Here is a 21,431-nt window from a genome sequence, read left to right as displayed (position 1 = left end):
AGCAACCAGGTCAGCTGTTTTTGCTTGCCAGAAACGATGAGAAAATGAAACACATCGATAGCAAACATTTGCAAACATTAAAACGAAATCGAAACGTTTTGGCTGAAAACTTAGTCCGCAAAAGTAAGTGAAAATAGGAGCCTGCCTGATTAGGTTCAACATTCAATGATAAGAGTAATCTGTAACTTCCTACACCTAATTTTCGGCCACTTTTCAATTCTAAGAAGTTAATGCCAAGTTGATACGTTTCGGCAATTCGTATCCCCGGATTAAATAATATAAATTTAGAGTTACTTCTCACTATTCAGGGAGATTTTATTTATTAAATTCGGAATGGAAGATAGTTACATTCAAGTAGAATAACTTAAAAAAAAAAATTGAAAATATAAAAAACCACCAATATCTTGGAAAGTGTATAATTTTCTTAACTCTTGTCTCCTTTTTTGGATTCAGCGTGTAACTGAGTGAGAAAAGAGAGTCAATTGTCATAGATCGGAATTTAATTTAAATTTGCAATTATATATAAAATTAAAACGAAAGCAAAGGCTAAAAAAACTTCAAAAAACTAATGATTATTATGAATAATTGTTATCACCGAAGATTATCGGTACAACTTAAGAATTACAAATTTTGGTGGATATGCAAAGTCTACTAGTAAATGTAATTCTTCTGAGCGGCTTTGGTAGGGCATGATTTTTTCGGGTACCAAACTAAAAATATAACCAATATTTTCGGTACCTGGTTACAACCATAGAATGAAAAGAATCTTAAATTAAACGAAAGAGCAGACATATGTAAATATCTTTTACCCATCAGCTATAAATATTTTGGATATCAGGGCTGTTGGTTATAAATAAAATTGCTCGGGAAATCTTGCCTAAACGGTTTTAGAATTTTTTAAAAGAATTATGGGGTACAACAATTATTATTGCAAATAAATAAAAAAATTATAATTAACCCATTTTGAAAGTTTTTAAAAGAATTTTCACATATTTGAACATTTGCTTCAATTACAGTACGCACCTTTTTGTGGAAAAGACTATTTCCTTTTACGACTTCCAAACGGATTATCACATTTTAAAGCCTATAAGCCAAAACTCCTCCCACATTTGAAATTTTACTTTAATTGATTACTCGTTTCGTTGCCGCCTAATGGATAAACTGGTTTTATTTTGGAACGGCCATAACCAATAATAGTAAAGTGTGCTCAAATCGCCCGGGGTGCAACCACTTTGAAAACACAGGGGATGATGTGCAGACCAATGGGAGCAACTTAAAACATCGCCAGGGCAGGGCTCGCTAGTGTTACGAGTCGAAGGTACACTGTACTGGGGGTTGAATTGTAAGTGTTCGCGATAAAGAGAGAGCAATTTTCAATTTGCATTGAGGTGTGTATATTTAAGCTCATAGATCCTAGAGTAACAATTATGGCGTAAACAAATTCTAAATAATAAATCATGACTACTGTGTAACTAAAATACGTGTACATTTATTTAGGTTTAGGAGAAAAAGTTGTATTATTTACAGGTTAATAGCACTCATAACTTTCTCGTAATGTAATCCGAATGACGGGCTAAGGAGTAACCTAATGACATGCGCAGACGTAAAGAGCGAGGTGGAGTTTCGTGCTATTGTGATTAGGCACTCCAAAAGCTATTGGCGTTGCTTGTAAAATAGTCGGAAACTTAGTTTCGATACAGCAACTTAAGCTAGGCCATATAAAATATATACAGACTCTAAAATCAGTGACTAACGGCGTTTGCACGAGCCGGTGCTACTCCACAGCTATGGAGAAATTGGCACAATTTGTAACCAAATCCTTTGAATATAATTTAACCAACAACCGCGTTCATGACTTGTTTACCTCAATGACAGGCGTGCGAATTCAAAAACAATCGGAAACCACAAATTCCATCCTCGTAAATTCCAATAGTTCAGGCGAAAGTTATACCGATAACTGCACCAGTGACGACGAAACTGTAGATATTGATATAACTGATATCTCTATTTCGGAAAATACAGAAAACACAGAAAACACAGTTGGAGATGAACACAAACCATCTCCTAAGGATGCTACGTTCAGAAAACACTGTTCAAGCCAGAGTACACTTCAGTCAAATGTGTCGAAGCCAAGAAACTGGCTAATATCCGAGGATTTGCAGACGGAAACCAGGTCAGGAGGTAAAAAAGAAAACATATGTATGAACAAACCAAATCTCGCCATGGAATATAGTTGATTTTTTCAAATAGTGCCTTAAATGTAGTCTTAAATGTGAACGTATAATGTCGCCATGTGATGAGCATTTACCTATCTATTAGGGTAGCGAATGATTTGAGTGCGCTCGACAGCCAGACCCTGGTCTGCATCAGATTCTAATTTTTTGCCCACTCTTGTAAATCATCTTTAAAAAATAGGACACTTTTTTGTGTGTTTCATTTACACGAATTTATTATCCTCCTGTAGGCTTTGAGCATCGGGTATAGGTATATAGACGTATGCGGTGTACGACATTTGAAAAATAAATGTACAGCCATGCTCCGGCTATCGCAAATCGCAAGTCCAATCGTAAAAATTTGTGCTCCGGTTTTCTCAAATCGTAAAATTCTTACAATGCAAAAGCGGCGGCTAATGAGCTTCCGATTTCAAAAATTTAAACATATTAACTGATATTTTAATTTTGTATTTATACAGTACATTTTCTGAAAAGCCAATGGATATATACAGTTTGGAAAATATTAAGACCAGATAATTATTTTGTAGAAAAAAACATTTTTTTTTTCCGTTTTTGAGGTGAAGTTACGAAATACGAGTCACTATTCAATATTTTAGTTTGGGTCGAATTAAGGGATTAATTCTTACCGCCCAATGCAAATTATTGAAGAGTTTTTCACAGCACTGTTGCGGAAGTATCTCTAAAACAAGTCCTCAAGTGGTCAACGTTGACCACTCAATTTTGTTTATAACTGGAAAAAAAAATCCCATTATATTTGAGGAAATATCTGCAAGGCAGATTACACTTTGATTCCATATTTTGGGTGGTCAAAAAATGTGTTGAGTGATTTTTTGAGTTGAGTAGAGTACGATCCGCATTATAAGTTGATTTTCCTAATTTTTAAAACAACTCCGACCAACTTTCGAGCCTCTCTATGACCGATTTTTAAATTGTGTAGGAAACAACGCAAACACACATTTTTTAACAAGAGGTGATCATGGCAATTCTTTTTGATAGACGTCATACTAATGTCCAAGGATGACTATTTGTTCAATTATTTCGCTCACAGCATCACAGCATGACCATTGGGTCTTGATAAGGCTAAATGGGACATAGGCCAGAAACTTAAAACTTCAGCTTTTCTGCATATGATTCTGCACGCTGATTGCACACAGGATAATCGTCGTATTGCACTAGAATGATGATCGATTCTTTAATGTTAATGGAATTTTTAACATATTTTTGGACGTCCTTTGCAAGTAAATGCAGTTCACATACACACAAGACTGATCATTAGGTAGATCATTAGCATATACTGAGAAATGTTAAATGTAACCCAGTGGTCGTCGAGCTGCTGTTGAATATTTTCGCAGGACCCTTTGTAGCACGCAAGGAGTCTAATACGATTTTGGAGAAACAAACTGCAGATTTATCAAGAGGTGGATTCCAATTGGGGTGTTTAAAGGTGCTGCTATGCTTAGGAATCTCATTAGAAGTTGTACACTGGCAGCGATATCGCCCACCGTTAGCATCAGTTTCGGTAGCCAACTGATCAACTTCTATTCTCGTGTTCGAATCGGGCAGGCGCTCAGTTCCTGAAGCCATAAAGTCTCTCGCAAAGTCAAAAATCTTTCTCCAACGGCTGCGCAATTGGAAGTAGTCTTGGCTTGAAGGCCTTCATCGGTATTCATCGGCATTTCCGAACTCTGCATTTCCTGACATATGGATAAGCTTGTGCCAGATTCATCGTATGATCATCAAATACTTTCAAATACAAGATTGCTTGTATTAAATTACCACACATTACGACTTTTTATGATTTACGGAATGCATTTTATTACTAGTACTGGCACACACTGGACGTTTCTGCCAGTTCACTGGTAGATCATTAGGATATATGGATAACAATAAAGGACCTAACACTGTATCGTTACATATCCGATTGTTAGAGGCTGGCGTAGTAAACTCAGTAATCCGCTCCGCAATAGCCTTGCACGTTTATCCAGCGAATTGTACGAATTATGTACATATAGAAAATCACTAGTGGTTTTTAAATTCTCTGATGTGGTACAGGGAATCACAGTCCGAGCATAAAACCCTAAGTGGTTCGAAGCAACGGTGTATTGTTTCTAGTGGAAAGCAAGTCAGGGCTATTTATAAAAACGAGAGGGTATATATAGTCAGTATATATGTAAGTGGGCTTATGATTTATGTAACTTAACAATAAATTTTATATCTCTTTTAATATCGGTAATATATTCTCTATAATATATTCAATTTTATCTCTTTCCATTTTTTATTTACATCTGTTTCATTTTTTCTATTCCCACAACACTAGCCGTAAGAAAGAGAGAGCGAGAGAGTGAGTAAGCGCGGGGAAGGGGCGTTTCGTAGTCAATAAAATTTAATTTATTCCTTCTGGCTGCAATAATGATCTGATCCGATTCAGACTCAGCATTTTGGTGGATGTGGACAGATATGGTCAAATTGTGATGTCACAAGAGTCTGGAATCAAACTTTGGTTATTCTAGATCTTATACTCTCAGAGAACTGGGGACCAAACAACACAGACAGACGGACAGGCAGACATAGCAATATCGACCCGCCTATTAATGCTGATCAAGAATATATATTCTTTATGGGGTCGGAAACGCTTCCTTCTGGCCGTTACACACTCCGCTATACTCATTTAGTACCGGGTATAAACACTAATCATTTTTCTATGCTTTTGTATTAGCAATCGGGGGGTCATATACCTACAATAATTAACAATAATTTTTACTGAGGTTTTGTATTTTTATGGATAGAGTGGAATTTTCTTAAATCTTTGAAAAATTATATTTTTAAATATTTTAAAAATTGTAAAAGGCTTACCGTCTTTGGAATATATTTATATTCGAATAGTCGCATAGTGGCTCGTTTTCCGAAAGCTCGTTTCAAAAATTTGATTCTGTGTTGTTCAATTTGGCACAACTTTTGTTACACTTTAATTCGGAATTGATCAAGCTATTTAAAGAACAAAATTTTATAATTTATAAAAATGTTTTAACATATATAATTCACAATTTTTCTGTTTAAAATATGGAGAAAAATGTACTTAAAAGAGAAAAGTTAAATGCATGCTTCTTAAAAAAATACTTGAGCTAAATTAACATTATTTCTACCTTGTTTTAAAACACAAATTCATAATATGATAAAGGGGGAATCAGTTTTTGTGCACATACTCGTATTTCTATTTCTTAAATATATTTTTTGCATAAGTATTTTTTTCTAATTTTCCATTTTAAGCTTGACTTTAAAAAATCGTCTGGACTTGGCCGGGAATTGGACTTTCCAAAAAATTAGATGAAAAAAAAAATAAATACTTATTTTGTGCACTTTAAAAATTAAAAATTGTACAAAAGATACAAAACTACATTTGCGTATCGTTCGATTTTATTTTTATTTTGCTTTACGCCCATTTTAGAGCCCCGACCATTTTAAACTTTCTTCCAAAATTGCGAATAGATATATCTGACTGTTAGTCTGAGGACTGATAGACTGATACTAACGCAGTTCAAGAAAACGAGACACTGTATAAATATATGGCCAAAAGGCAAAGCTGCAGACGTTTGAACAAAGATCCCAACAACATCTGGTAGTATTTTGGGTTTATGAAAAAGGGTAGTATGACGAGGAAAGTAAGAACTACATTGAGGCAGAGTTACCGAATGGAGACGTAAGTTGATCAAATTTTAAGAAGTTATAAAAGTGCTTTAGCGGAGTCTCGTGTAATTCAGATAATCTACTGTACTTCCTATGGTTTTTATAGCTGATGCGAATTGTATCCAAATCTAATAAATCTAATGTATTGCCAAATAGCAGCGATCTGTCCGCAAGGGTATCGCCTTCTGACCGTTAAGATAGTTATAGGCCTTCAGCATAGCCTTAGTTACTCGAGTATCCTGACATATATATCAATATGATTGTGAAATTTTGCAGAACTAGCTCCTGGTAATGTAAGTGACTCCTCAGACGACAGTAGCACGCCAAAATTTGCAACTGATGACCTTGCTATGGATGAAAAGGCTAGCTCTAAGGATCAAGCAGCAATACGACACTCATCTATGGTATGCACTAATAAGCAGCGCCGATCCCGTACCAATTTTACGCTCGATCAGCTCAACGAACTGGAGCGACTCTTTGAAGAAACACACTACCCTGATGCCTTTATGCGAGAGGAATTAAGTCAGCGATTGGGGCTTAGCGAGGCTAGAGTGCAGGTAATTATTTAAGCATTGGTCATAAATTTTCTGCGAAATGACATGACCCGGAAAATGTCCAAAAACAACCCCGCTTAGCACCCTGAACACAAATTGATTCTCAATTTATATCTTCATTATACTTGTACTAATGACAAAAAGACAAATTGTCTGTTCTAAGCAATTGCAAAAGCATGAACACAATGTATTGCGCTGGATTTTTCAACCACCACAGCTTCCTCGAGATATGGGGTGTTATGGGGTGTTAAGTGGTTTTTGCTACCCTTCGTCATAAGTACGGCAAGCAAGAAAATTGTTTCAGCATCAGGGGGCCGATTAAAGGTTAAATACTCAATCAGGTCTGCTGGCAGCGTGGGGTTTTCACTTGTTTAGGAAATTCCACTCGCAAAGATTTCCATTCATGACATGACACCCCAATTGTAATAAAAGCCACATATACTTTTAAACACTTTTAAACTGGTAAACGAATATATTACATTGTGTACAGATTTTGTTCCCGGTTTTTCTACAAAAGTAAGTCATAAGCGGTACAACCGGTATGTAACATATACAATATATTCCTGTACTACTTCTATCGCCCTTCCTCCTAACTACCAGTATAGTATTCTTGCTGATTTCAAACCGCACTGTCCGTTACATCTATCACTCTCCCACTATTTCTCTGTGAACCGAATCGAAATACTATTTGAGCGTGATTTCTGCCACACTCCACTAGGGGGGTAACGCTAGACAAGGAGAAGGAGAGCGAGTGCTAGGCCAGAGCACTCAGACATAAGTGTTTTTTTTCTTCACTTTGGCTATCATGCCAATACACGCTTCGTATTCGATCGTATTTATGGTGCCTGGTAGTTATGATTATTGTCTATAATTGTGCTTTTTCGGTTTTCGATGTTTCGAAAGCTTTCGGCTCATATATTGTCTGTAAACAACACATGGCTGTATCGAATCGAATATTGATGCTAATCAAGAATATGCAGATTTTACAAGATACAAGAAAACTGTTATTCTGGATATTCAAGGTGCATTAAGAACTCCTAAAAGTAATGAATCGAACTCGTATTAGATGAAACTATTAGATGAAATCCACCTTAACATAAACAATTCCTTTACCGGCAATAGATTAGTTAACATACCTCTCAGCGTCGATGAAGTAATTAGATCCGTTAGGACTTGATCAACGAGCGTAAGGAAATCTCAAACCTAAAGCAGGCTTTTTCGCTTCAATTTACTTCATCTCCTTCTGTGATACTCTACATACATATGTATGTACATTTACACAATACACTAGTTTCGTACACAAAAAAAATACACAACTGCCCTTTATAGCCACTTTATATTGTATAATTGACATTTCATTATATCTTCATTATTAACACCACAATACACTTCTTTGTTGAACTATTCTGAAAAATAACACTTCATGGAATGCACCTTTCTAATGTAATTTGTAAAAAACACCTTGCAAGACAACTACATATAACAAAACATCGATTACCACGATTACGTCAACCAATCAATCAGTCAATCCCAAGAGATGTTACAACAACAACCGGCCGTGCTTCGGGTGATACTATTGAACTATCGTAAGTGGTCAATGCAGAGTTGCAACGCAATCGTCTTGCCACCACTCAGTTCCCTCCAAAAAGGATCAAGAAAAGACACTTCCGGCTGTTACGTACATACATATATAAATGAGCATAGATGTAGACAACTTAAATTGTACTCTGTGCTTACCGGGAATTAAAACCATGGCGGCGGATTTTTTTTAAGAAAGCCCTTTTTCAAATGTTTTTCTAATTTCATTCGAATGTACAAAAGAAACATTTGGAGCCGTGAATCGCTTTTATTCCACACCAAATATTGTTTTCGACAACAAACAAGAACTTTTCGAGAAATTAAAGAAATTTGTAATATTATTCATAAAAATGAATAGAGAATTTAACTAATCAGATATAGTCTAGCTTCAAGACAATTCGACCCGCACCTGTGAACAAATTGACAAGTCTATTTTTTGTATTGGTGAAAAGTTTTCCGTTGTCTGAAAATGTTTTGAATGTTTTTGTCAAATGGCTGTTTTCGTCTCGATTTTAGTGATCGATGCATTTAATGTTTAATTGAACGACTATTATGTGCATAAAATCGAAACAAGTGGAAAAATTATACTTTTGATAAATTTATAAGTTTAAAATATTTAGAAAGTGCTAATTTCAAGAAAATATTACTGCAAATCAAAGAATAATATAAATTGGTAATACATACATACATACATACATACAAGGGTATAGAAGTAAAAAATTATATCGCCCTTTTTATTCACTTACTTTCAGGTTTGGTTTCAAAACAGACGAGCAAAATGTAGAAAACATGAAAGTCAAATTCATAAAGGTAAGTTTAAAAGAATTTTTGGAAAAAATAAATAACTGTCGGTTTCTGGGCTTCGAACCAAACTTTTTCTGATATATTTGGGACTTTAAAAATGTTTAATAGATTAATGTTTCTTTCTGTGACAAGGGTTTTAATTTATTATTTATTTATTTCAAAAAGGTGTCCTTTTTTTTTAGCTAGTGCTTCCTTTTTCACGTAACTTAAGTATCCTAAATCTGGTTGTACTGAACTTTGCAATTCTGAAAAGCTAATCTAGCTTCAGCTTACCAATACACCATTACAAATATTAAAATTTTTGGCATGAAATCCTATCGAGCGGTTTTTAATGGGAAAATTCGACTCTAGAAGGTTTGGTGAAACGGCTGAACCTTGGAATTTGATCCATAGATTTCTACAACCGATACCCTAAACGACGCCTAATTAATAAACCTATTGAAAAACAACAATAAAGCATAGGCAATAATTCATTTCGAATTTTCCTGAATTTTTAAAGTCAAACTTTTAAAACACAAAAAAAACGGAAAAACTGCATTTATCAGCTTTTCAGAATTGCAAAGTTCAATATAATAAATACGATAAATACTTAAGTTATGTAAATAAAAGAAGCACTTCCTCTTAAAAAACATTAAACAAAAATAAAAAAATCACACCATCAAAAAATATATTACACATAAAAAGCCACACATCAATCAAAAAAGTTCGATTTTGTTGCCTAGTGTAAATTGTTGGTACTACTATTGCACCAGCTGTTTTTGTTTACTTTCGTTCGTGAAGCGGAAGCGGCTTGCCGAAAATATTCCTGCACACACAGCTGTTAACACCAAGTCGAGAAGCCGGCCCTTAGAGGGTGGAAGCTTACAAAATACTTTCCGACTTTCGCTTTATGTAGGGGTTACAAATTATATATTTTAATTGGGTAATGTTTGCTGGTTTTAATGATTAGAGCTGCACAAATTGAAACAATACGGCTGTACGGTTTTATAACTCCGGCAATTAGTCTTGTAACATTCGACTTTGCTAACTGAATGAGCTAAACTAATTTTTTTTTTAAATATAGTTTTAAAATATATACTATGGTTTTTTCTGGAAAAGGGTTTTTTTTTGGAAATTAAAAAAAATTATTTTTGAATGCTTTTAGAGCTGCTGCGTTTTTCATATAACTTAATCTATTAGCAAAAGTCGGTTTGGTTTGTGGAAAAAAAGTGGCGATGCATAGTGTTATAAGAGCAAGAGCAATCGGATTTTGTGTGCACACTCCTGTATTATCACACTGAACCCGATTGTTTCACGATATACCAGTTTGAATCTCACTTGTAGACAGCTAGGGTGGAGTAAAAGAGAACTGGTCCACTTCCGTTGAGTAAAAGCTGGAAACAAAACTCACCCTTTAGTGATAAGTCAAAGTTTACACAAAGGTTCGTAGAAAATTTGGGGATACACATGTAGCACTACGATATCAGAGTAGTCTGCACACAAAAATCGGGGTTTCTCCGATTATAGACTCTGAGATCTATTAACTGATCAAGACCAAAACATTATTAAGCTTATTATTAATACAATACCATAGGAAATCGTATTATCTAATACGATATACAAAATAAAAAAGATTTTTTGTGTCTTGAATTATTAAACTTGTCATATGTGCATAATATATACATTTGCAAGTTGTTTTTTAACTTAAAACTAAACGCTGGCATCCTTTTTTTGATGTACTTGGGGCACTGAAATTTTGTAATGAATTGTGTGGTTTTTGTTTTAATTATGGGTTCTGTTTTAATTGAAATTTGTTTAAGCTTTCTATGAACGGCTAAAATCCATTTTATTGCACAGTTTTTAAAACATACTCCGCCAAAAAATGGAATCTTATTTATAATGAACAATTTTTTGTATCACAAATAATATCGATTTGTAGGCCTAATAATTACAACATAGGAGCCTTATTCTTAGTTTTACAAGAAGATGTAATTTGTTCATAAAAATATTGATCAACAAATTGAAATGGTTTCTCAGTTCTGGAAAAGATTCGCAATTATTTATTATTTGTCGTTTCCTTCATCCCTCGTTCCAATGTTTGTAGCCCATTCATGAACTCCTAGGCTAAGCCAATTGTTTCTGTATTCTGCTTTTTACTGGAATATTTAATTTGATTAAGCTAGCAGGGATTTGTGTCGCTGTATAAAAAAGTGTAAATACTGCCGAAGGGAATTCTATTTGTGCTTACAAAAATTGAGCAGATGTAGCTGCATGACGGATTGAGCTCTAATTTTCAGAGCACACACATTGGCACATTGGGCCAGACAGCCGAAAAATTAAGTTGGAGATTTGTAAGTGTCGATTGTAATTAAGAAATGAGATAATTTTCGGATAAATCCGACTACGTCCACCTCTACCGCCCATATAAGGCCTAGCTTTTAGTATCTGTTTTTGTTGAATACTACATTATTATTTAAGTGATTATTTAATGAGTTTTTTTTTTACATATTTACTATATTTATGCCTATTTAAGACAATAGACATTAAAAATGCATATACTTAAAATTTTTTATATTTCTACCGCATTCTAAGATCATTTTTACTTATTAGATCTTTTGCATCCTTAAGCTTCACTTCACTGAAGTGTGGAACTATATTTGAACTATTTTGATTTTCCAAAAAAATATATATGCCTAATATATAAACATGATTATAAAATTGCCGGGAAAGTGATATTTTTCTTATTTTAAAAGGTTTTTAGATAACAGTCAATGAAATTATATCCCAACTGGTTAGTGTTCTGAGCTTCAATCAATTTTGAAAATAATATCGGCCCAAAAGTATATGGTTTTAATGACTTTTAATACAACCATACTACCAAAAACATTTTTATGTAAAGAGAGAAATAATTCAGAAAACTTACCAAATGTAAATGTTGGAAAAATTAAAAAAAAAAAACAGGATAAAATTGAATACAGCATCTAGTAGCAGATTTTTTATAGTCAGTGCAGAAAAAACACAGATTGCATAAACAATACGTTACCTGAGCAGAGGTCCCTAGACAGTAATTTGTAAAAGCTTTCATGTATTAGAAAAACGGAACACGTCCCTGTGGTTGTGAGACGCAACCCTCGTAAAGGGGCGGTTACCATGTAATAAATTACCAAATTACTCGGCCCCGAGTCTCGCAACGATTCAAACGAATGCTGGGTATTTTAAATGGATACTACTTCATCGTGTTGATATCCACCCTCATGAATCATTTAGTTTATTTCTCCATTTAATGTAAGCATAACTAAAAGTGCCATAAGGAAAATTGGTAAAAAGAAACAAAATTTATGTTTTTGTATACAAATAGATTTGATTAAACCAAAATTGGACAAACAAAAATTGTTTGTTTTATTTGTTCAATCGGACACCCCGGTAATCTGTTCCTTAATTTATTATTTACAGGTCGCTAGAACAAAAAGAAAATTATATTTGTTTATTAAATACTAGGGGCTAGCCCCCACTTGCTTAAGCACTTGCTTTTTGTATATTCTCTTTATCTTATTTCAAAAGGACGTTTTGCGCTTCTTTGCCATTCGGCTTCTAAATTACGATGGATCGCATCAAGCTATATTTAGCGTCTCTTTTCAGTTATTCAATGTTACCCATCGATTACAGTCTTCTTTCTTCCCACTTTGGATCTATGATCATGCAGTCTAAAGGATTTGTTCGGAGGTATGATTCCGACGTAAATGAAGGGTCGAGTGTATTAATTTGATTCATTTTGAACACCCATTTTTCTCAGTGTTGCAATTTTTCACACTTTCTTCCCTCTCCAGAGACCCAATTTTCCCACATTGATATGTTTGTTGAGCTACTGTGCTGTTTCAGCAGCATGTCCTCTAGTAATATACATTATATATATATATATATACTTATATATATAGTAAAAAAAAACAGTCGAAACGTTGTGATTCACGGTATTAATACCCAGCACTTAGTTAGTATACATTTAAAGTGTTTTCTTTGGTTTAATCTAATAAATTGAAATAGCTTAAGGCACTTTAGAAGACAGACGAAAACGGCACGACAGATCTCTTCCTCCCCAACTTTAAGTAATTAGCGGTTAAATTATTCCATCTCATGTTTTTTAGATTTTTTAAATTTCGCACCATGAAACCACATAAACAGAAGTGCAAGAAGGAAGCGTTTCCAACCCCATAAAGTGTATATGTACATATAATTATATATACAGCATCAATAGCCGAGTCGATTGAGACCGACTTCCGTCCGTCTGTCCGTTCCTATGAGCGACTAGTGCTCAGAGACTTTAAGAGCTAGTCTTATAGTCTACTGCATTCAAACTTTATTTATTTTATGCATCTTCACTTTCAAAAAAGTGACTAATCACAAGTAATCAAATCGTTTTGTACTTTATTTGTACAATTAGTTAGTTAATTTTATTAATTTTATACGCCCATATAAAAAATATGTCTGTGGCTGCAAACAATCTGCAAACAATCTCTCTCAGTTAATAGACGGCGGTCTACATCCGCCTTGTACAAGACGTAGAGGATTGGTCCGAGAATGCTGCCTTGGGGCACTCCAGCTTCGATTATGTGACACGGTAAAGAATCTTTTGTAACATACGACTCAAGAAGTATTTGTTATTTGGGCGACGAATACAATAACGCCGTACAATATTCCCATTCTTAAAATACAGTACGTATCTCTGACGTAAAGCGTCTGCTCAATCGTTCCGTGCTTTTCTCAAAAAGCTTTCAGATGTGTTTAACCGAACGATAATTTTTCTATTATAATTTTCGGAGGCATTAGGTCAAAGCCAGAAGATTTTCTCAGCCGAAATTCGATGGGTTCTGAAAGTAATTGTAAAGAGTCACGTGATGACGATTGGAGTACAAACGAATTAGTGGCAGGGTCAAAACTGCAAAACATTTTGTAAGTAGTTCTTTCCTCGTCACTGCGGGATCAACTGCGTTGGGACTCCGTAATCTCGTGACTGTTTCTATTGGAGCGCTTATGTTTCGAAGGGCCCTGCAGAGGCTATTCTTTGTGCGGGTTGGTGACAGTGTATCTATGTAGCGGCGTTGGGTCTCATCTTCTTCTTCTCTTTCTAGAGACTTAGTGACTGCCATTCATGTCGCAAAGGTCGCTTTTCCAAAAACAAGGTGTTCAATTACCAGATTATTTCTGCCTTGATTCCAGCAGTCGATGTCTTTTCAGTGGTTATCTGCGGTTCGGTCAATGTGGAAACATGTTTTTCTTGTCTTAAAGCCATTTGGTTCTGTGCGTTAGGAGCCTGTAAGGATGCTCCACGAACTCCGGGCATTGGAGACGACATAGTAGAACATGCGACTGATCGGGTGATAGGTCCGAAAGCGTATACGGCTTTTTAACCCTTCTAACTGCACAGCCTCTATAGTTTGCTGTGTGGTTTTCTCCGCAGTTTCCACTTTTTTTGGTATTGGAACTTTCTTTGTTAGCAGTACAGTTAGATCTGAGTCGTGAGCAGACAGATCGTAGCGTACAGTATTCCTGGCAATTTTTGCACCGCATTGGACCATTGCGTTTCGGAGCCAGGGTCCGTTTTTCACTTACTTTTTCGGACTAAGTTTTCAGCCAAAATTTTCGTTTTCGATTTTAGATGCTCCCGTTTTCAGAAATTTTTGGTATCGATATGTTTTATTTTCTCCCCACCGAGCCATCGTGTGCATTTTATAGCTTTTCTGGCTGTGCCACAAACATTAACCACCCCATCACGTATTAAGCGAACCTTCCTGAAGGCTGGAAAGCTGTCGGAAAGCCACTGGAGTCTCCAATGGCCTCTATTGCGTCATTTAACCTTGCACTGACAATGTTTCCAGCACTTTTCCTGCGTTGTCTATGAGGCAAATAGGCCTGTAGGCCAACCTGTTTTTTTGATCAACTGCTGTCTATGCACACAGTTGGTGTAAGACTACGCAACAATTTTTGGTAACTGGCTATTGGCCAGTTTAAGGGCCTGATTGGCAACGCCGTCAGATCCTGGTGCTTTGCTGTTTATTTTGATCACCTCTTGTGGGATTACTGACGGTACTTGGTGTCGCGTATTGTCGGTCCTCTCAATTCTCAATTCGTCTATCTGGCGTTGGGAATAGGTGCCTGACTACCGCGACCAGTTTCGCACTTCATGTTGTCGCCGACCTAAGGTATGCTCTTCTAGCGCCTATGCATTCACGGAAGGCCTCGTCCATTGGAGTGGTTCCACCAGTATATCGGGATATGCCCTTTGAAGGCGCAATGCGCTTAGTGACGCCTTCGCATGCTCTGTGCAAAGAACGTCACTGTGGTTGTTCGTGGTGTACTCTTCGTTGATCGGCTATGTCGTGGTCGTAAGATGATAATTTTATAATGATATAAATAATGGAATGAGAGCATGAAGCTAAGCGAACAAAGGTTAAAGTGCGATTACGTTGCGCAACGCTCAGTGAACAAAATGGTGCACAAAATAAATAATAAACTAAAATATGAAACTTCTTGTCGAAGATGTAACTTTAATCTGAATAACAACCTAAACAAGTTTTTTTTTTACCACACATATATTTCAAAGGAATCGCATTACGCAGTCGAAGCCCTTCACTCACGACTCCTATGGAACCCTGCCGCATGCCGCCATATGTAAGTTTGGCGACCATACAAAACACAATAGTTGCATCGATCCCTGTGACTGCGACCTCTACAAATCCACAATCAGTGAGAAATAAAAACAATAGCAAAAATGTTACTGTAGATCCGACATATACCACAGCAATATCACATTCAGGGACTAAGAATATATCCAGCACCGTCGCCGCAGCGTTTTCAGCATTTGATCCAGCCCTTATTTCGGTGGCCGCTCATCAGGTATATGACATCATAGTTTTAAGTATGATCACAAATTTGGTATATCATGTATATGTGTATTTCAGTATGCTGCTGCAATAACCAATGGAAGTGGACTCTTCTCGGTGCCACAGTATTCAATAAATTTGGCTGCATTTGCCGCAGCTCACAGCAAACGTTCAAGTATCGCAGATTTAAGAATGAAAGCCAAAAAACACTCTGAATCATTGGGGTTTGAAACTGATATGGTTCTTTAGTAAACACCATACACATATGTATATATTTGGAATAGAAGATGTAAAATACTTTCAATAGTATCCATGTTAAAATACCATTAATAAATAAAATATATTATATTATATATAATAAAAAAAGCTTAGTTTTTTCAACAGTAGAATATTTTTACGAACTAAGCCAGGACAATAAGGAAAAAAGGATTACAAACGGAGAGGTCCAATACTGGAGACATCCCGGCAATGACCAGTGCCGCATCGTCCGACATGATCCGGAAACCGCAGCACACTCGCAGAGCTCCCAGTCGGTGCGTTGCATCTAGTCCTTTCCTGTAGGACTTGGCTCTCGCCGCCTCTGCCCAGTTTGGTGCTGCATACATGACTGACTGGATAAAAAGTCTGCGACCTTATTTGGATCCCCTCGAAATCCCTGAAATTGCGCAACCTAAGTCGCTTGTCTTTTGCTGACTGCCTCGAGGTGCTTGCGGAAGGAGAGGCGAGTGAATTGCTCCAGAAGATTTAATGTCGTCGGAGCCGCCTCGGAAGGTCGCTACGTCGACATTCTTGCGGCTGGATATAAGAACCACGTCCGTATTTAATTCAGCCAAGCTTAGGCCCACGGAATCGGCTATGAACCAATATTTTAACTTTGAAAACTCGGGAAAGGTAAAAAAAAATTTTCCTTCGGGAGTTTGAATTGTGGTGGTATAGGTTAATTAATGTTGCGTCGTTTAAGGTATCGTTTGTTAAAATCGAAGGATAAACGGTTAAGCTGCAGCATTTTGTCCAAACCTCTAAGTGACGCTTTTCACAGTTCAACTTTGAGTTTGGGCAAGAAAAGGTTCTTCGCTCAGTTGAAAGTTCACCCACCATTTGGTTTTTGCAATTTCTCTTTCTAGATAATGCATAGCTTGCAGGAGCTCACCGCACCCTTCATAAGCCTCTGAACATTTGAAATCCAATAATTGGAACGAATAAGTCTATCCATTCATTGGTTTTCACCGTTAAATGTTATCCGGCGTGTGATTTGCGCGAGAAGGCGAGACATCCGATAACTAAGTTGATCTTAATTATTTGATCAGGTCGCTTCAGGTTCGGAAAAGAATTGACCTTGGCACTGTTTATAACTTTACTTAGGAAGTGATACTCCTTAGGGTATTGCGCCGAGTCTCTTGGATGAGATATTTTTAAGCCTCGGTAATTTCTTAGGAAGAACTGCTCGCTTGGTAAGTTCTAATACGACTAAGACGTTAACTCTAGAGGAACGAAGAAATACTTGGCTGAAGTCGCTTTCAAGCGAATCCCGAGGGAATTGACCGTGCTCTCTTCATCCATTCTGAATTCTGGCCAAAATAGTTGTTGGAAGTTCACTCCCTCTGCGGAAAACCTGCAGGACTAAGTGCAGAACTAAGTTTCATTCTGGCGACTGTCTACGATAAGGCATTTCATCGTGTGCACTCAGTCCTCTATCAGCTCGTGCGTGAGATATCGGTCCAAGGCTCTATGACCTTAGAAAAAGCCTTTATGACCAATCGTACCTTCAGGATCCGGTTAAATAACTCCTCTTGCAGCCCACAAATTTTATTCAGCGAAATACCCTCTCGGTCCTTCTATTCATGATGGCATTCTATTTTCACCAGGCACAAAGAAGTCCACGTGTCATTACATGCCATCATTCGTATCGAAATCTCTGTGTCCTAGGATCCTAAAAAGATATAGCTGCGATCCATTAAGAGACCTGCGGCAGTCGTTTTCGGTTACAGAGTTCGACGATGTTGATCCTAGAGTTTCGATCGCCGCCTGACCACCTGCTCTTTCCTCCTCTTTCAACACACGCACTAGCGCACTATGGTATATAATAGTTCTGGGTTCTGGAAATTTTATTTTGGCGGGAGCTGCGCAGTAGCTAGAGTAGCTATGCGGGAATACATGGGGCTTTCCCCATGTACATATAAAGGTTCTTTCAGTAAATAAAATGATAAATATTTTATCTTTTAGTAATAAATCTTATATTTAAACTTTTATTTCTAAAAACTTGTTTGCATACACCGATTCTCCTGCTTTTGCATGAAATTATTTTCTATTTTTGTTATTTTGGGCAAGTAGTCTGTTCCCTTGTCCTGAAGCGCCTACTCGCAGAGCGTTATTTCCAGAACCTCCACTTAATTGCCCGCTGCGATTTCCAAAATTATTTCGGTTGCCGCTACGCGCCGTGCGTTGATTTGCTGAGTTTGCAACACGATTTTTGTTAAGCTCTGTTCTGTTTCGCGATTTGGATTGTGCATCTTCTTTAACCATATCGATTACCTCATCAGGTATACGCAAATATTTAATGGTACTTCCGCGAATATAACATTCGGGCATACGCCAAAAACGGTCGCCATCCTGAAAAAAGGAAAACAAATATAAATTAACGACCTCTACATGGTGAACAGCATTCGTGAACAGCATATTTTTAGCGGAGATATTAAATTTAAGTATTGAACAAGGCTCCTCTTGTACACAGTGGTTCAAAAAATGGTGTCAACAATTATCATCAAAGATCACAAACAATAGTTATGAGTTAAATGAGTCAGGATTATAGAAAAAATATTTGTTCAAAAGGTATCCTGGAACAGTTTAAGCCTTTACTACAGATTTATGCAATTTAATGTTTTTCGTAGTCTAGTAAGGAAGAGTAGTCAGTAACTCAACAAGCACCCACCCCGTTAATGTCGAGGCAGAGCGGCGAAGCAAAAAAGCGAAGGCTAATACCCAACGAAGGGCTATTTCGATAGCTTAAAAATAAGTCTACACCCAAGGCAAAGAACACCACTATTTTACAAGAAGGCTCCAACCCCTTCCGAACAAAAGAGTAAGTTGGAACAGACTGGTCGGCCATCTCCCAGGTGGAGTAATAAGTAAATACCGAGATAATTGATATATGGCAGTCGTCTTCATCTGAAAGACGGCCGGATAAATCGCATCTCATTTATACATTACAGACCAATCAGTTAATCAACGTTGTGTATTAAATCTATGAAATGAGTACTGGATTTATATACCAGAAAAATGAACAAGAAACAACTGCTGAACACGCTCAAGAGTAGATCCAATCAGACCGCACGGCACGAAATATTTGGATATATTTTAAAAGCCAGTCAGCATAAGGAATCGTGGCTGCCCACCTTGCTCAACATTGAGGGAATCTTCAACAACGTGGGAATCGATTCAATCACGGCCGCACTGTCCAGTTGACAACTGTTTTTTTTTCTCATACTGAACATGGCCATATCTCTGGATGAGAAAAGAGAAAGTGCCGAATTTTGACTAAATTCCTCCTTGTATACAAATTAATGTGCAAGTTTTTTTTGAATATTATTAAGTGAGCCGTAACTTTTGTAGTAAACTGAAACTTTACAACTAAGAGAATTGTTTGTTTACCTTTGAAGTGCAAATTACGTCACGTAGATTGATATTCATCCAAGAGTCACAGCTCACCAAGTGTCCATTATAAGTCTCTCCATTTTTCAGTTCAACCAACTATGTATATGTATATAAAAAGATTTGATTAGAATGAGGCAATAAATGTACAACTTGCGCATCCTTGCGAAGGCTGAGACCGTCATGTTTCTTACCATAGGATGGCTCTGCGCGGTTTTCAAAAGTGACAGCGGCAACTAAAACATACAAATACAGTTAAATGGAAGTACATTACACTCATTTCTTTACAATTACCATATTTTTAAAGCAGAAATAATACCGACTAGTAAAACTGGAGAACCATCGATGCCAACATCGATTGCAACGGTGCTTGAGTCATCGATGGTTTTTTATATCGTTTTCCCAAACAGCACCAAACAGGAACGGTGGAATTTTGTGAAAGATGTGAAACATCGATTCCCCTTGGTACCATTTCCCATCTACCAACCGTCAAAAAATCTGCTGATGACTACATAACGAGACTCCTTGGAATCCCTTAAAAATTTCAGCAGGAAGTTCCAAACAGGAAGTTTGTTTAGTGGTGGTTTCACATAGATGCGCTGATAGACCCAAAATGTGCTGTGTATTCTACAGTATTAAAGTATTATAATATTTCCATTAGACGAATATTCATTCGAAAGCGGCGCAACTTTTTGCCTTCACTATAACCGTAACCCTTACCTATAACGCATATGCAGTATAAGCAACGTATAAATCTTCAACATCTCATTAACCGTAAGCAAATATCTATTCTACTTAAACTTTCGATGTTATGATTAAATAGTTTTGATACATAATTTTGAACGTTATTCTAGTTACACGCTAGATTGCTATCAATGCTTTTTATTCAGAGAAGTTGCGTTGTGTAATACGTATGTGCATCAAATTAAAATTGAGGTAACGGCCAGATGACTTTGATCTCTCTCTGAATACCGCAACCAGCCTGAGTATGACTATTCCTTAGAAGGAACATTCCTTCTCGTTCGTTTCTAAAAATACCAAACTGTTCGTTCATTGCTATAAACTGTCGAATGTAATATTTATTAAGGTATAATCGATTGTGTTTCATACATCAATGGTTAAACATTTCGATAAACGTTTTCTGCAAGTAAACAATTATATTGAGGACGTTTTATACTTTTAATATAATGGCTGCCGAGATTAAACCAGCTCAGCGGAGCTGTAACGATCGTTTTAACACGTCAAAGAAACCGGAGTTGCTTAGTAAACTGGATGGTAGCGCGGATGATGTTAACGCTGCAATTTTAATACCAGGAGAAAATGGAGTGATAAGCGTCTCAGATGACAAGTGCGAATATCCGATATATAATATCAAAGAAAAATTTGTTTTTATTCATGATTACTTATATTTCAGAACTATTCGTGTATGGCTCAAACGAGATTCTGGGCAGTATTGGCCAAGTATTTGCCAATATATGCCTTCTGGATGCACGGCCGTAGAGTATTTTCAAGAATTCCGTCAGTTGTACGTTGGTCAAGAAAATGGAACAGTGACTCAATACATGCTCTCTGAAGACTGCAACCGTTTATCTTTCATACGGGATTATCTGTCGCATCAGGCTCGAGTCGTCGCAGTTGTATTTACCCAAACTCACAATTGGATTTTATCTGCCGGAAAGGATAAGCAGTTCGCCTACCATTGTACTAAAACTGGTAAACGAGTGGGCGGATATAATTTCGAGACACCATGTACTGCACTTCAGTAAGTATAAAGCTGGTTTTTGAGCGATGCAGTGGCTTTACGTGCATCATAGATATCTGTGAGTCTGCACGCTTTTTGTTCACGCTGCAGAAATTTCAGAACAGAATTCAATTGTGTTTTCTCACAAGTAATGACTCATGGTTATGATTTGTGCAGCATATTCATTTAGAACGTAAACATTGGCATGTATGCATGAGTGAGATAGAGATTGTTTCTTCACACGCCCACATGCTGCAAGGCAGAGCCACTGCATCGTTTAAAAGCAGATTAATTCTTATCAAATTATATGTATGTTCTTAATATATATTTA

The 21,431-nt window shown here is 36.7% G+C and overlaps 2 protein-coding genes and 1 long non-coding RNA gene across 8 annotated transcripts in view; 1 reads left to right on the top strand and 2 right to left on the bottom strand.

The window, feature by feature from the left end:
• The window catches only part of LOC117183950 (uncharacterized), a 33,163-nt gene extending 24,517 nt beyond the window's left edge, over positions 1-8,646 (bottom strand). The window contains exons 1-2 of the long non-coding RNA XR_004469095.1: positions 7,609-8,646; positions 5,088-5,219 (exon numbers count right to left, since the gene is read on the bottom strand). This is a non-coding gene — a long non-coding RNA (uncharacterized lncRNA). The remainder of the gene's footprint in view (positions 1-5,087; positions 5,220-7,608) is intronic.
• LOC4815825 (paired mesoderm homeobox protein 1) lies at positions 1,033-20,980 on the top strand. 6 transcript variants are annotated; one of them, XM_033379621.1, is made up of 6 exons: positions 1,644-2,181; positions 6,195-6,475; positions 8,803-8,860; positions 15,432-15,499; positions 15,630-15,724; positions 15,790-15,929. In XM_033379621.1, exons 1-6 carry the CDS (start codon positions 1,788-1,790, stop codon positions 15,803-15,805), a joined length of 912 nt encoding a protein of 303 aa, XP_033235512.1. In that variant the 5' UTR covers positions 1,644-1,787; the 3' UTR covers positions 15,806-15,929. The 6 variants fall into 6 exon arrangements, with proteins under 6 accessions (XP_033235514.1, XP_033235512.1, XP_033235511.1 ...); XM_033379620.1 differs by having other exon boundaries at positions 15,612-15,724; XM_033379619.1 differs by having other exon boundaries at positions 1,648-2,181; positions 15,432-15,574.
• LOC6901942 (sm-like protein LSM4) lies at positions 17,992-19,743 on the bottom strand. The gene is made up of 4 exons (XM_002133440.3): positions 19,654-19,743; positions 19,554-19,595; positions 19,360-19,458; positions 17,992-18,321 (listed from the first exon to the last, which is right to left on the bottom strand). Exons 1-4 carry the CDS (start codon positions 19,654-19,656, stop codon positions 18,010-18,012), a joined length of 456 nt encoding a protein of 151 aa, XP_002133476.2. The 5' UTR covers positions 19,657-19,743; the 3' UTR covers positions 17,992-18,009.
• Positions 20,981-21,431: the final 451 nt, after the last annotated feature.

Source organism: Drosophila pseudoobscura, chromosome 4 (assembly GCF_009870125.1).
Source record: "Drosophila pseudoobscura strain MV-25-SWS-2005 chromosome 4, UCI_Dpse_MV25, whole genome shotgun sequence".
Taxonomy (NCBI): Eukaryota; Metazoa; Arthropoda; class Insecta; order Diptera; family Drosophilidae; genus Drosophila; species Drosophila pseudoobscura.
The sequence above is the reverse complement of the archived record's forward strand: the minus strand, read 5'-3'. Positions and strand labels throughout refer to the sequence as shown.